Source organism: Chinchilla lanigera, unplaced genomic scaffold, assembly GCF_000276665.1.
Source record: "Chinchilla lanigera isolate Chin_1 unplaced genomic scaffold, ChiLan1.0 scaffold00090, whole genome shotgun sequence".
In the NCBI taxonomy this organism is placed as follows: Eukaryota; Metazoa; Chordata; class Mammalia; order Rodentia; family Chinchillidae; genus Chinchilla; species Chinchilla lanigera.
In genome coordinates, this window is record NW_004955491.1 from 2,814,534 (window position 1) to 2,831,864 (window position 17,331).

Here is a 17,331-nt window from a genome sequence, read left to right on the forward strand (position 1 = left end):
AGTATCATAAAGCCCCACTATGTATTCCTCAAACCTTTTCTATCATTGTTCAGATTGTATTTCCCATTCTTTTTCGCACCACAATGGCTTAAATCTAAATGTCCCACCAAAGCCCCATGTGCTCGTAGAGGGGAGATGACTGGGTCATGGGCATATAATACTTCATCAGTCCACTGATTGGGTTGATATAGTTATGGGTATGAAGGATGGACTTACTGAAGAGGGAGGGCCCACCCTAAATGTGCACCAACCAATAGGCTTGTACCTGGATGGAGTAAAAAGGGAAAGAAGAAGAGAGGCTCACTGCCTCCTGCCTGCGCTGCCAGGGGCTGTTTCTCCTCTTCTATGCCCCTCTGCCACAGTGTCCTTTTCCTTGGAACCAGCCAAGTATGGACTGAAATCTCTACACACTGTGAACTAAATTAAATCTTTCCTCCTTTAACTTGTGAGTGTTTGGTATTTTATCTCAGCAACCACAAAGCAATTAAGACAGACACCAAGGTTACACCAACAGGACAGGCAACAAACGGTATCAGTGCGGACTGAAATCCTCTGCACCTAATTCTCTCCAGAAAATGCCCTGCCTGTCTCTCTATGATTTTCTTTCTACTTTTGTGATGTGCTTAAGAGTCAGAGCTTGATGATGAGAGCCAAGTAAAACGAGCCTGAGTCCCTGAATATCTACTCCCTTCCGCACTGAAATGTGACGTGAGAGGAAGCAATCATGTAGTACATTAAAGTGAAGGAAGAAAGCAAAGGAGGAAGCAAGGGAGGAAGCTGAACAAAGGTTCTGTGCCTGGGGCTTAGGCTGCGGAGGGACAAATGTTGAAAGGTGAGAAGGTCATGAAAAGCTTGAGCTTGCCTCTTAGGTGGACCAAGAGCAGATAAGCACAAAGGATCAACCTACTGGCCACCATTGTTCTAGGATGTGGCAAAGAAGAAAAGAGAATGATTAAAAACTACATTTTTGTTTTACTACTTCAAATTATTGTTCTTATAACACAGTTCTTTTCTTCATTATCTAATGTATCCGCTAATACAATTTTACTCTGTTTTCAGTACACTGACAAAATTAAAAAGAAAAGGCGTGTTTAACTGGGTTATCATATCAAAGAGAGTAATACTGCTCACACAGAGAGGAAATGCTTTGGAATTTTTTTCCCCCCGCACCATTTATCATGGTTTTGCATTCCAAAGAGAGTATGTTTTTAGGACACTTCAAGTGAATCACCCACACAGATATTTGAGGGTTGATGGAGGGTGTTAATTTTCACATCTCTACCAGCCTTTCTCTCCATTGCTGCATCATCATTTCCTCCTTTTTCTTCCCAGTCCCTCTGACTTCTAACTATTTTTGTTGTCGTTGTTTTGCAATGAGGTCTCACTATGTAGTCCAGGCTGACCTGAACTCTCAGTGACCCTCCTGCATCAGCCTCCTGAATGCTGGGATTTCAGGTGTGCACACCACATCCAGCTACTTTACATTACTATAATGACATCTTAATACTGCTGGGAAAAATTATGTGTTAGTCTAGTGTCTTCTTAAATCTCACCAGCAAGCTCTACTATTTTATAGCATACTCTCAAACACATGGTTTATGAACTATAAATAATGACTCAACTCTTTTTTGCACATCCAGAAATAATAAGAGTTTATGAAATGTAAATGGCTGGGTTGTGAAAAGCACATTTTTATTCATTTAATCAGACAGTAAATTGCTGATCATGGACCACTGTGTTGGAAACATCCAATACAGAAGTACCAAGAGCATTACAAAATCACAGCTATCTACTTCTGAAACAGTCCGATGAATAATCAAAACTTGATGAAGTAATCATATACAGTCAAGGAAATGGAAAGTCCAGGATTCTAGGTGTGCTACAGTACAACTGGGGCAGTGGTGGTGAATGCATGACACGTGTGTTATTTACTTTTCTTTTAAGACAAAAGATATTAATGTATGAGGGTTTTCTTTTCCTCTAAAGTGAAACCTCAGTATTTAGGTTTAATAGCAGTGTTGGTACTTTGCAGTGAGATTTGGGGCTGCAGTTGGGGCACTCCTCTACAAAATGTTCGCCATCGCTGACCGCTGGGGGCCAAGGAGTGAGCATCAGAGTAGGTCCTGTCAGACTGTCCTGTTAGAACTTGCTGTCTCAGCTCAGTCCTGCAGGCGGTGTGTCTAGCCACAGAAACGTGATGACCAGAGGTCAGGTTAAGCAGCCAGACTAGAAGAAGGAGCCATACAGGGGTTCATGGGGGCCTTTTATTTTTCAATATGCATTTCTATTCTGGTAGCGACATTTTATATTTTAAACACAGTCTCTCACTTTAAGAAATACAAGTGCATTGTTGCTGTTATTTTTGTGGTTTCTTCCTAAATTTCCCCCCCTGAGACTGCCATAAGTGGCCCTCAAAGGTCTTCCTAGGTTTACTTACACAACAGCCAAGGATTTTAGGAACATACTATAGTCAAGCAAACTTTATGCCAATATACTGAATCTCACTGTTTTGCTGTAGGAAGTCACAATGCCTTATTTTAGGTCTGGGGAAAAGTGAGATTTTAGTGAAGGCTAAATAAGCTTACTCACTTCATAAAACACTGTCAGTTACATGTCAGACCTCATACTAGTAAATCTGGGGGAAATGTTACTTCACACATCACACACAACATGCTTCTCAATCTCACTGTAATTTCTCCAGTCTGATAAGTTCTATGCTTCAAGGTCTTATAAAATACTTTTCCAAAGTTTACTGGTTTTGAAATGACAGAAAAGCTAAAATGTTCCCTGATGACTTCAGACTTTTCACCTCTTTCTGGATTTAGAGGAGAGTTTACAAATTTCAGATATTCTCTTGGGAAAGAAAACTGGGGGATAGCTTAGTGGTGAAGCATCTGCTTAACTTTTTTAAGGTTCTGAGTTCCATGTCTGGGACCCAAAGGAAAAAAATAGAAGCGATTTTTTGAAACAGCAGCTGGCCAGCTGTGGCCACAGCCTATAGGCTGAATCTGGTCCCAGCTGTTCTTTAAAAGTTTGTGAGCCTAGAATAGTTTTTGTACCTCCATATGTTGTAGAGAAAGCAAGGAGAGATTAGAAAGCAGAGGGGAATATGGGGCAGAGAGCTCTGCAGCCCATAAGCCTTAAATATTTACTATCATGTACTTTGTAGGAAAGGTTTACTTCTTCTCCCACTACTTGAACAACTGTTTGAACCAAAAACAATACTTTGTGCACAAGGTGGAAACGTTTCTGTTATTAAAACGTCAGTGACATTTGGATTACTCTAAAATTAGCATGAGTGATTTCCACTATGTTTTAAAAATCCTAGTTCTTTTCTATATATTTGCAAAGTTTGTAAGATGGTAACTAAAGAATAGCACCATAGAGTATTTACATTGAACATTCTATTATATTGTGTCAATTTCAGGAAACACAAAGTTTTGTGATTTCCATTAATACTTTGTAAATTATCATAAAAGAGAAAAACATACCCTCTCCTAAGCACATATACAAAACACGGCCAGTAAGTGAGATTTAATAGTGACAATATATATAACACACCAGTAGCTATAATTGATTTTTAATCTTTGAATGATAAATTTTACTGCATCTGTAAAACACTAATTATTGCATAATTTTTGTGTAAATGAAGGTTCAGCTTTAAAGAGTACCCTTGTATATGACAAAGATTAGACTTCATGTTAACTTTTCAACTTTTGATACACATTTCCAATTCATAATGGCTTGTTAATAATCAACTGTGTGTCTTCTTTTCTCCTTTTTCAACCCCACGTTAAAAAGCAGCAAATGTCCTGGAAAGAGTCGAATTACATAAAAGTTGGGGAGAAAAAGCTGCTTTCAAGGTCAACAGCAGTGTAGCATTTGTCACTAAGCAATACGTCCTGTAGTTATCAGTCTTTGTTTTCTTTAGTAGAACAGGCCGCTGAATCATTTACCTTACTTATATTAAAACTGAAGAAGAGGTATTGGTATTAAAGACTATCATAGGAACATGTTTTTGGGAAAATGTTGAAAACAAGAAAATATCTATTTTCATTAAAATTTCTGGAAATAAAAAATAGAAAGAAGTTAAATACCCACGCAAAGTGCACCATCTGATAAATAGTCCAGAGATCAGATATAGGAACAAAATGTGGCATGATAAAAATGGTCAGACTTTAAATGTAACACTCAAACATGCAATATCCAATTAAAGGTAAAGTGTATTCTGCCTAAAAAGAAAAAAAAAAACTTTATTTCCAGTTGAAACTCTGATTTTCAAATAAAGTGAATGGAAGAGCTGCTACTTTGTCCCTGATTTATCCTTATTGGATATTCCACATCCAGTCACTTTGCTTTTCTGCGTCTAATTTGCCAAAACAGCATTCCTACCAAATGTAAACCTTTCTACAGGGTATAAACAACACAGATTGTATGAGACCCTTTCAATAATAAAGTGAAATATAAATACTGCATGCTGTTTTTATTAAATCCATTGCGATATCTCCTATGTTTCTTAAACTTTCCAAATACTGCTATATCAAAAGGGACACTTTTACATAGATTTACTACTTCGTATTAAAGAAAATGGAACGTAGTACCTATACTACTTTGTCATTTTTAAAACTTCAATTAAGGTAGCATTTTAAATGTCTAAACTTCTCAGATTTGAAAGAGTACTAAAAGCACAATCTAATGATACCATGAATGTTGAAGAAATTAACATATTGCAAACATTTTTTCATAAACATACTCTCTCTGAAAAGCTAAACTGAGATAAAACACTATTCTAAACATCTTAAAATCCATCACCTTTTCATTTGATGGTGAAATCTCAAATGTGATGTAGGTGGATATTGACTAATTGTCTTTCCCTTGGTGTATCTTAGTAATAATCTTTCAGTTCCTTGAAAATGAAGAAACAAGCAAAAGATCAAAAGAGCCCTATAGGTCCCATTCAGCTAACACTGGATTTAGGTGCTGGGAAGCCATCATCTCAGATGTGTTCACACTAAGGTAGTCAGGAGAAGCTGGCTGGGATGACAGCCCCACGCCCTGAGGTCTTTTCCCTCATACCAGGGCACACTGAGGTCACAGGATGTGACAAGCGCCTTGATGCTCCAGGTCAGCACTCACACCCACACTACTACCCCTCTCCTCCCCACTCCTCCCATCCCTTGTGACCAAGTTATTCCATCCACTGTTAATTCTTTATAGAACTTTCCACTGTACTATCGTCTTCTACCTCTCCACCCCTCCTTCCTTCGGCCCCACTTTCCCCCCTCTATACCATAATATAAATACCATGGGAATTGCCACGCTTGTCTGTATTATCCATTATTGTATCTCCAATGACTTGAACAGTATCTGCGCATAGAAGGTTCTCTCTGTTCTCCTGAGTAGGTGAGTTAGTGAATGGGTAAATAAGTGAATGAATTGTTTCAACACAGGTGCTCAAGTTGAGTGCTAATGTCTGAATCACCCAAGCCCCGCAAGCCAGGGAGGTATGTCTGCTTCTTTAGAATCATGTGGATTAGGAGCAGAGTATTAAAACTGAATTTTTCAGAGCAAATCCAGCTGTCATTACTCAAAGGAAAATGTTACCATAGCTGGAGACATTTACATTGTTACTCCCCTCTTCGCTTTGTCTGTGATGAATCCCTGTATACTAGTACCTGGGAATAGGCTAGTTTATATTCTCTCCTGCTTTTTTCCTTCAAAACTCTGTTAATTCTCCTTTTAAAACATTGTATCTGTCTTTTACTTTCTCCTTGACACTGACCTTCAGCTCTTTGGTGTTTGTGTCTTTCCCCCATATGATCTGAGTCCACCCAAGATTTCAGCAATGGCTTTTATTGTCTATTTTTTCTCTTTTTCCCTTTCTTTCTTTCTTTCTTTCTTTCTTTCTTTCTTTCTTTCTTTCTTTTTTTCTTTCTTTCTTTCCTTCCTTTCTTTTGTCTTCCCTTTCTTTCCTTCCTTCCCATTCCTTCCTTTCTTCCCTTCCCTCTTTCCTTCTTTCTTTTAAATTCAGCTGGGCTTTAGTTCAGAGGTAAAATCCTTTTCTAGCATGTGTAAGGCCGGGGCTTTCATCCCTGGCAATGCAGAAGAAAAACAAAAACTCAAAAAGCATGCTGCAGTATTTTGTGCTTATTTAGAAAGAACTTGTGATTTTTTTCTTTTTTCCCAACATGGACCCTTTCTCCAGTAGGAAATGTGTCTCTATTATCTATTCCTGCATGCATTTTGGTTCATATTTTCAGACACTCTACAATTCTAGTTCTAGAATGGATTCTCCAATAAGTTAGTTGAGTATCCTGTTGGGGGTGGGGTGTATGAGAAGAAGGAATAAAAATGATTGAGGTTTAAGGAAGCTACTCATACAAAGCAAAATTCTAGCACAAGGAACACTGGGCTCTGAGGTCTTAATCCCTTATGCCAGGCTTCCCCTGTTCTCCACTGTGTCCTGTTGCCTTCTTTTTGTCCCTCCAAATTCACTCTGCACTCCCTGGTAGCTGAGCTCTTCTCTGGGGAGCCTGCCTGGTTACATGACCCTCACACAAATACGGTGAGAGTCCATAGAAATTGCTTGTTGTGTATTTTTAAAATAAAACATTGCAAAGCAAGGTGGCTCAAGCCTGTCATCCTGTCGACTCAGGAAGCTGAGGCAGGAGGATGATAAGATTTAAAGCCAGTCTGAGCAACACGAGACCTGTCTCAGAATAAAAAAAATGGCTGGGGGATGTAGCTCATGGCAAGGTCCTTGACTGGATTCCTAGCTCCAGAAAAGAAGAGAAAAACTCAATTTTAATATTTATTAATGTGAGTTCGATTCCCGGTACCAGAAAAACAAAAACAAAAACAAAATTTATTAATGTGATCGTGGTGCCCTATAGCATTTCATTCTTTTTACATAGAAATAAATTTACATATAGTAAAAGGACCCATGAAAATCTTGGTCTATTTCCTGTTTAAAACAACTTGTTTTCAAATAGAAGTGAACTCTTTTATTTCCCCCCAAATTGTTTATGATAGGAGGATAGAAAACCCTTCCACTGGATAAGAACTTGCACTTCTTTCAGCACGTGGAGAATAGGGCTGTTTCCCATTTATTTATTTATTTATTTATGTTTTAATATTTCACGCTCTTGTTCCCAGGCATTTCCCGGAAACGTCAACTCTGACAGCGTGGTCCGGCACGACCTGCAGCACCCTGTCATCGCCCGCTACGTGCGCGTGGTGCCGCTGGACTGGAGCGCGGAGGGCCGCATCGGGCTGCGGGTCGAGGTCTACGGCTGCTCCTACTGTGAGTGTGCGGGTTCGAATCCGGAGCGGGGTCTTTGTTATCTGCGCTTCAGTAGCATTAAAACAAAACAAAATAAAACAAAGCAAAAAACAAACAAAACAAAACAAACAAAATCAACACTTGCTTTCTCTGAAAATAAGCACACACACACATACGTATGTTTAACTAACAGACTTGCTTTCTGTGAAAATAACTATTTTTATATATAAAACTCAAGGTTCTTTTCTGTTTCTCTGTTATAAATGTACACTATACAAACCACCAAAAAATACACCTAAGAATAACCTAAGGATTTAGATAATGAGATTGTTTTCAGTATATTACAACAACAAAGCTTATTATGTTGCCTGTAATATTGTGAAATATTTAGCAAGAGAAAATCTGCACTGTGACTCACTTTTTGGTTGTTGGTGATGGGGTTTTAAATACTTGCTGAAGAACTTCCTTCACCTAGTCTCTCTTAAATCATCCCTCTTTTTATTTTAAAAGCCAACCACTGAGCTGATGTCAGATTCATTTTATATTGCTATATGTTTTACTTGCTCCTGTCCAATCTGTCTACTTACCTAAAACGTTTCCTCTCACTTAATCAGATTTAAACTCCTTTAACCATTTCCTTAGATACATTATACTTTCTAAAACTGCTTAAATACTTTGTACCTTTGTCTAATAATTGCAGTGTGGATTTGGGAGAGTTCTAATTCTGCTGTCTGCTCTCTCTGCTTATTTTTTATTTTATGGAAAAAATGTAAATCAAAATTTCATAGCAGGATGATGGGAGACTAACAATAGTTAATACATTGCTTATTATTATCTTTAAAGTAGTTATTCAGAGTACAAGATAGGGACATAAAAATTCACCAGTCTATATTAGCACAAACCTTCCTTTTCTATAAACTTAGAGACAATAATAGTATAACTAACTTGCATTTTTCTCCCTTTTCCCTATCTTCCTTTCTCCTTTCCCAATCTAGTTCCTTTTTCCTTTTAAACTATTTCTTCCCATTTCACAATACCTATTGTACATTTTAGACTTTATTTACTTTTTTCAATTTCTCACACCAGGGACACAATATGGGGGTGATGTTTACACATATTGGTTTGATTTATTCACTAGTGAATAGGTCTCAAGTTGCATCCATTTACCTATAAAAGTCTCAAATTTACCCTCCTTTATAGCTGAATAATGCTCCATTGTATAAAAATACCACACCTTTTTTATCCATTCTTTGGTAGATGGGCATTTGGGTTGTTTCCAAGATCTAGCTGTTACAAATTGTGCTGCTATAAACATCACTGCACATATATCTCTGTGGTACGATGTTTTTAATTCTTCTGGGGAGACACACAGAAGGGGCATAGCTGGGTCAAATGGGACCTCTAATCCTGCTTTCTCTGTGTTTTCTCCCTTTTTTATTTTAAACAAAAAAGTAACAAAATAACAGCAACAAAACAACACAAAAACAATAAATACAATACAGGATTTCAAAAAAGATGACAGGAATTAACAATGATAACAGTAGATAATAACACAATCTCTGCTTATTTGGGTTTGTAGCACCGCAGGCTCCCTTTATCCAAGTGCAGTTTATCTCAAGACCCGCACAGAATGACCAGAACCATAAGTAGTAATGAACTCTATACGTACTGTTATTTTCCCTAAATGTACACACATATCTACAATAAAGTGTAATTTATAAATTAGACAGAGTGAGAAATTAACAATAACTAATAATAAAATGCAATAATTATAACAACATACCACATAATAAAGGTTATTTAAAGTTTATTATTATTTTTGTTTCTGGAACAGTATTTTGGACCATAGTTGACTATAGGCACTGCACTTACAGAAAATCAAAGAGCAGACGGGGGAGACCACTGTTTCCCCTCTACACTGCCTCCTCCCTGCTTCTTCCTCCTCCTCTTTTTTCTTTTCTTCTCCCTCTCCCTGTCTTTCTCTTTCTCCTCCTTTTGCTTCATTCTCTTCTTATCTTTCTTTTTATCTGCTTATATTTTATGCACTTTCTTTTTCTTAACATCTTGACTATGATCTCAGTATCTTCAAAACTTTATCTGTGGCACTTCTCTAGAAAGAAGGAAAAAAAAAAAAGTTGATGAAGGTTCCTGAATAGACAATTTCTCATTAGCTTCTTCTGTGAATCCAGCGTCAACTCAAAATTACATTAACGTTTCTTTACTACTTTTGAAACCACTAGATTATATGAATTTAATCTGCAAACACAAAACTTGCAAACACTGGCTTCCTGATATGAATTCTCCAGGAAAGGATCTTTTTCTCTTTCATCCAAGGAAATGTCTTCCTTATTCTTTTTATGGGCCAGGGGAAGAGGAAATTTAGGTATGGAGAGAGAGGGCAATTGAGATACGCATGTTCTGCAAAAAAAATTTTGTTTTATCTATCCCTTCATATAGACCTGTAAACGTGAAAGCTCACTGTAACCATAAATTTAAAAATTTCCCACTGGAGAAGCTTCTTACAATTAATGAAACACTTCGTATTTTGTCATAAGGGATACAGCTGTGGAAATTTAGCTGCTTTTTCAGCAAGCCTGGGCTTTGAAAACCACAAGATAGGAAGAACAACTCATTGAAGCAAACTAGGAAGTCAGACTGTTTTAGTGTATCAGGCAACTCAGACAGCCTTGGAAAACTATATCAGCATTTATACTAGTAGATATCAGGGGTATAAACGATAAATTGGCAACATAAAGCAAAAGAGAAATTGAAAAGTAACATTGCATTGGGTTGGACAATGGTCTCCTGAAGACATCAGGACCTAATTCTTGTGTAATACAAGGAATTTGCAGATATGATACAGTTAACTCTCTTGACATGGGAACTGCAGTCTGCATTACCCAGGGGGACCCTGAGTTGCACTAAGTTTGTCCTTAGAAGAGATAATGGAGAAGATTTCACAGGCTGGGAAAGAGGAGGGTGTGATTACAAATCAACGATTGTCAGCATCTACCAGAAAATGGTAGAGGAAAGGGTCAGAGTCTGTCACAGAGCCTCAGAAGTACTGTGATAGGGCTGGGCATGTAGCTCAGCTGCACAAGTGCCTGCCTGGCAAGCACAAGGTCCTGTGTTCGATTCCTGGTACCATAAAAAGAAGAAGTACCGGGGTACCATGGACACACTAAGGTCAGCCCACCGACACTGCCTTGGGACCTGTGGCATCCGTTATTGTGATAGAACAAATTCTTCTTGTTTTAAGCCACTAAGTTTATAGGAAATTTTTTAGCAATAGCAGGAAAGTAATATACAAGTCAACGTCATTTTAAATTTTTTTTAAAAAGATGTAAAAAGAATATAGTTCTCTCATATAATTTTCCAGAAAGATGTAAATAATCTTATCCTGTGCCACAAAAGTCTCTCTAGGATTTAAAATTAACTAAAGAATTAAAATCTTAATCTTAATTAATTTAAATTTGAGTGTCAATGTTTTGACTGCTGGTTAGCATATTGGCAAGCACAGTAAGAAGAACCAAAATACCTACGTCTTGATATTTTTCACCACCTTCCTCCTAATCCAAAATATTTATAACCTTCAATTTTTAAATAGCAGTCTCAAAGTTTTCCCTGAATTTAGAAAACAACAACTTAATCATTCAAACAAATGTCTTTGTTTTTAAAGAGATGTAATGACTAGTCATCTGCCTACCCACACCGAATGTTCAGGTGCAGTTCAGATTGTTTTTCTGTTTATGAAAAATGCAAACTGGGTTTGTCTTTTTTCCAAGAAAAATATACATGTGTGTAGTAAGAAAAAAACATGTAAACAATCTGTCATAGAAAGCTTTCCCAGAGTTAGTACAATTTTTTTTTTTAAGATGGAATTCAGACTACATAGGACCCTTCGGTGACAGTATGATTTTTCTTAGTCTTAATAAACTGTTTCCTGAAGGGCCTTCTGTGATTTTCTAGGAGAACAGGAACCACAGTTCTTTGAGGAAACATGACTCAGATTTGCCCTTTCCCCGCGCTGTCTCAGTGAGCAGCAGTAGGGTATGTTCTAGGAACTTAGCAAGGAGAAATGTGGCTTTGATTACTCCCGTGGGAGTAATCAAAGATTCAAGAAATGACTTCTTGTATCTCTCCAGAAATCACTTAAAGTGCTTATCTGGGGTCTATCTTGAACTTACAGCCTTGGGAGGAGTTTCATTTCCCGTCCTCTTAATATTTACAGTTCTTCCGTGGCTACTCTGTGGTCTGAGAAATGGGGCACTCTCAGGGGTGAAAAACAGAAGTTATAATAAAGAGCACATCTGTTCCAGGCAGAGGAGATTAGTTCCAGGCCCGTTTTAAAGCCTTTAGGGCCTCCACTGCTTTGGTTTCCTGACTTGCCTTAAATATGAAATGAGTTTTGATTTCAATGACTCTGAACTCCTTCGCAGTTCTTCTACTCCCTCTGTATTTAGTTTTTTCCACCTTTAGCTGAAACAAGCACGTGATACTATTTTGAGACTCAGTGAGATGTCTCATGGCTTTGGCTCTATAATCTGTAACCCGCACTCAGAGGGCAGACATTAATCTCCTCATTCCACACTGCAAGGGCAGCATGCAGCCAAAAGGAAACCCCTCAGTTGAATAATTTTGCAAAACCATTTATGACGTCCTTGCCCAAACATTCACTTGACAAAAGCCCATCACGTTGTGTTAATGAAAGCGGTGATCATTTTTGGTGTCAAACACTAAACTGGCCTTTAACCAGAATCTGCCTAAGAGTTAGCTTTGCACCTTATAAAAACAAGGAGCAAACAATCAAAGTAACTTTTATACATGCTTTCAATGTGCAGGAATAATTAATAAGGCCTAGAAAGGTTACCTAGGGCAAATCACGGTGGAAAATCACTGTAGGACAAGAAGAAAAGCAGACCAAGAGAAGCTGCATATAAACACTGCCGAGAAATGACAAAGTTTGGTCCTCTCATATTGGACCCCTGGGGCATCTGCCTTCTCCATTGACAGTATTTTCTTCCAGGGACCACAGCCGACTCCCTAGTTCCCCTTATATATATGCAAAGGTATTGCATATATACACTTTCCTCAGTCTAACCTTCCCCATTCCAGCTTCTGTCTCTGACGTCCTCCCTCTGTGTGTTTCTATATTGCAGTGGGTTCATGTGACCTTCTCGTAAGATCAGCAATCACTGTTTTTAGGACCCACTCAAATCCAGCATGACCTCATTTAAACTAATGATGTCCACAGAGAGATAATTTCAAAATAAGTCTTTATTTTGAGGCTCTTGTGTAGATAGGAATGTTTGGGGGAATAGTAACCAGTGCAGTGAAATATGTATTTATTCAAATTGATAAGAATTTATGTATGGTTTACCTGGGCACAACAAAAGCAGTTCTGAAAATCAACCCATGTTCTCTGCTTCAAATTCAATGTCTAATTTTGTAGGATGTAGAAGGATCTCTGAAACTTGCATTTTGTATCCAGGGTTTCTTCAACATATTCAATGAACAGTTACTTAGAGACTGTTATATTCACGAATTTGGAAATATCTTAAAGCATTGTCCTTGGCCCCTAGTAGTTTAAATTTTGTATGAAAGGACAAACAAATAAATAGGTGCAGGACTATATGAAAAATGCTACCACAGAGGAAAAGAAAGCTTCACCAATGTTGGTAACGGGATAAGGCATCAACCACTTTAAAAATGACAAAAATTTGGACAAAGGAACATTCCATATAAGAAACAGAATTTTGAAAGCTGTAAAGACTCAGAAGTGAACATAACTCCATAGTGGGAGTTAGTTTTTCATGTGTGAGTGTGTGTGTGTGTGTGTGTGTGTGTGTGTGTTAAGTTAAAATGAAAGGTTTAGTATTTCTTGGAAGATTCATATACTTATTTGTCACACAGATGCATCAATTTGATTAACGTTACTTTAATTCTATTTGTAAAGCATTTTGCTAATTTTGCTCAAGACACGTGTGATCCCATCACAACTGTGTTAAAATACTTTAATAATGCTATTGATCTGAAAGTCCAAACTGTTAGCTTGAAATACATTTTCCTGCACCCTCTCAATTACATCTACAGCTTATGCTCCACTGACATGAACTATTTGTATTTCCAAATACACAAAAGATCTTCTTGTTTAATGTATGATCAGTCAAGATGTTCTCTGATGGCAGGAACTGTTCCCTCATCTCTCACCAGATCAATTATTTTGTGTTTTCCCAGATTCACCCAACATGCAATCTTCAGTAGGAATACTTCACTGAATTTCTAGAATAACCTATGTATCTCTCTTCCTTCTTATTCTCGTTACATCCTGTGAACACTTCCAATGAATCATTTATTGAAATGGTTCAAGAGCAAGTAGATCATGAGATACTGGGGAGAGGAGGCACACACGGTCACCCCATTCATCACTGACCTTCACTCATTGGAAGAATTCCTCTAATGTTCACCAGAGTGAGCAAATACATGGTGTAAATGATCAACATAATCTATTCCCTTTATAGAAAAAAGTTAGTATTTGAGGCTGTGTATATTCTTCTATTAGCTGATCTGGGTATAATTCTACTACATGTCATTGAGTGGTACTCTGTGAGAATATTCAAAATATTGAAATGATTTCCAAGCTGAACATAATAAGAGATGTCATCATAGAGCTAGATGAAGGCAATAACTCAATGTTTCTTTCTCTGTTTTACATGGGTTTAGACCTTTTATTATTTTCCGTTTGGATTAATTTAAACTACAATGTCATGAGGTTTCTTAACATGTTATATATATAAATTGCTTATTATCAGAAGAAAATTATATTACTCATTAATTTTAGCTGAATATCTAAAATAACTTGAAAGAATAAGCAAATATTAATGAAAACAGATTTTTCTGTGCTGGGAATCGAACTCAGAACCTTTCACTTCCTGGGCAGGTGCTGTACCACTGAGCTATATCCCAGGTCCCAAACACAAATTTCACAGTTACCAATGCCAAGTTACAAAAGATAAACAGGTAATTAAAATCATCGTACTAGTACACTTTGTATACAGGACATGCTGTGTATTTAAGTTTGCACATAATTAGATTTAAAAATTTTAGTGTGCTGTACCAGAAAATTACAAGAGAGAAAAAATGAAATGGAAATCACTATTAAAAGGAATGGAACTTAGATTTTAGAAATGTTGCATTCTTTAGTTCCTGTAATAGTTGGTACTTCAAACGGGAATTGGAATACTTGGTAATAAAAAGCCTGTTTATTTATAATTAATGGTGGTATCTGTTGGCTCTGGTAATGCAGAACTGATGAATCATCCTTATAGCAGTCTGATATTTCTTGAGATGGTGAAAAATATAGCAGAACTTTTGTGTCGTGGTTTTTACTCAGTTCAGCAATGTCAATTTAAAGGTACAGCTATTAGAAGATACTAAGATATTACTTTGCCTACTGAAGAAGGCAGACCTTTAGTAGGTATCATTCCTAGATCAACATTTGAAGGTCACATTTGAATTGAACAAAAAAGGTTTAAACAGGAAAAATATTATAGTGTTACTTTCCATGTTTATGGAGATTTATGCTATCAACATTGAATTAATTTTTAAATATTCATTTGTTTCCATGAAAAATGGTTATTCTTGAATCTTCAATGAGAAGGTGTTAGGTAGAATACAAATGATTGCTAATTCACATTTTGGAGGCCTACTTATAATGCTACTGATTTGAATTCACATTTATTGCTGACTGAAAATCTAAATTTAAATTTACTCACAAGAATTTTCAAAGTTAAGTTGACATCTAAAACCAACAATGTTCATTTAAAAGCAACCTCAAATTACTGGTAGAGAATAACATATGACTAAGTTTATGTACGCAGTTCTGAATTATGAATAAAAGTGGAATGGCATTGTGAAATTAGAGAGGATGTGCTTTTTATTACACACATCAGTCCAATTTTTAATGGAGGAATTTTTCAAGAAAAGTAAGCATTATAACAAAATTACACATGCATAGTATGATAGTTGGTTAAAGATAAGAATCAAATAATTACAGAGAACTATTGAATAAGATGTTTTGATTACTTCAAAGAGGAACTTTTACATGCTAAGGCTGAAAAATTCCCAACAGACCATCCAGCCGAACCCCTTCTTTTACTAATAAGGAAACCAAACTCCACAGGGTTATGTGACCTGTGTAACTGAGTTAATTGCAAATCTACAAATCCTGTATCCCAGTCTTCAGCAAAGTTCCCCCTCCAACATTACATATCTCCTTCCTCTGGTTAATTCTCCTTTTCTTTTTCTCTATCCACGAGGACTTTTAAAGTGATGGCTTCTAACGAAAATAAAAACTGTCTGGTCCAAAACTTATCACCTTAAGAACATAGAGAAAGAGACATTCAGAAAAAAAAAGAAAAACATCCCAATGGTACTGCATGTACCACATATCCAAGAGGAGAATTTAAATGACTGATCTTTTTCATAATGCTCTCATTGGGGAACAGCTTGCAAATAAACATAACTCCAGCATGCATTGCGTTTAGGGGCAGAAAGTTTATCAGTCTCAGTCAGTACATTTCCTCTGGTAATCCCCCCTCCTGAGATATTTTAACTACCTTTTGCAGTAAGGTAATCCTTATTTATATTAGGTGATTGCAAAGAGTATTAAAGTCTACCTTACAGTGATACAGTTCATCAACATTTCACCTATAATCCCAGTTTAATGCGAGGCAAGAGGTAAAATTTAAAACACTGCAAATATATATAAGAAATTCTTTTATTAGCTTTTATTCTTGAGTTGTTGGTCTTAATTATCACCTATTTAAATTAGCTCAGCTGGGGAGAAAAGAGCAAATATTTAAGATGGCAGTTACAACCCTTTTAGAATTAAAAGTAAGAATATAATAAAATAATTATTTCATAGGCTGGTTTTCTAAACTTCAAGTAATTTAAATCACTTGAATTAGCAATCAGTCACTTAAAAGCATGAAGTAAATTTCTCTATTAGAATAGTATCAGATATTTTATATTGAGACTTAAAGACTATTATTGCAATTTTAATGTATTTTATACTTCTAAATGTAATATATATATACATATATATATTTTCTTATGTTCAGTATATTATCATGTTAATCTTGTCAGCCTTTCATGCATGTCTTGAACAGGGAGGTGTAAAGGCAGTATCCTATGCTCTATTTTACTTTCCCAAAATGTTGGAATAATCTCAGAGAAAAGAAAATATTTTCTGAACATTGTGAATTCCACACTTGCCAATACCCCTCATGTGGATCTTGCCTTAGAGGAAATCTTTATCTCCGGGATGATTTGGGCAGAGTGTCCCTGTTTTAGGTTGCTAAGGCAAACACACTTAGCATCTCTGGATTTGTGATTGTGACTTCCTGGGAAATAACTCAGAAGCTAGTAACACTTTAATTATTATGTGGAGATGTTTCAGAACCTAAATGCTTCTGTGTAAAGTAACTGCTGCTTTCTCATCTGAGCACCTCCTTGTTACTCCAAGCCAGAGAGTACATGTCTGATGCCTGAAAGCAGCACCAGCAGACCCATGCAGTACTCCCAGATCCCATTCTTCTTTGCTGCTCCTCTACCTTCTGTCCCTCATCTTCAGCAGGTTCCTGCCACAGGGTTATGGGAGTGGCTGAATCCTGTCACCTGGCACAGGACAGATGAGATCGACAGCAGTTCGTTGACATATAAACTCACAACCTTCAGGAGGGAGACCTCTCACAGCTTTCAGCGCCAAGTTGGGCTGCACTTGCGGGCAGAGTGAACAACCAAGGATGCGGAAGGCAGGCTTCATAGTATCAAGAGGGTGACCAGCCCCTGGATCCCTCCGAAAGGTGCGAAAAACAGAAAGCAAGCTTAGTAATTACAACAGCGATACCCACCCAAATGAGAGACCCAGCGCCATATCTGAGGGATTGAGCAGGACACGAGGTTCCCTTTGTTCTCCAGATGAGCTTTCCAACAATGCTGCTAGTAACACGTGATACAAAGGTGTTGAAAACCATGCTTCCAAGAAA

The 17,331-nt window shown here is 37.2% G+C and overlaps 1 protein-coding gene across 1 annotated transcript in view; it reads left to right on the forward strand.

Moving 5' to 3' along the window:
• The window catches only part of Cntnap2 (contactin associated protein-like 2), a 1,999,509-nt gene that overhangs the window by 831,532 nt on the left and 1,150,646 nt on the right, over positions 1-17,331 (forward strand). The window contains exon 4 of the mRNA XM_005404887.2: positions 7,156-7,303. Coding sequence (XP_005404944.1) covers positions 7,156-7,303 — 148 coding nt within the window. The remainder of the gene's footprint in view (positions 1-7,155; positions 7,304-17,331) is intronic.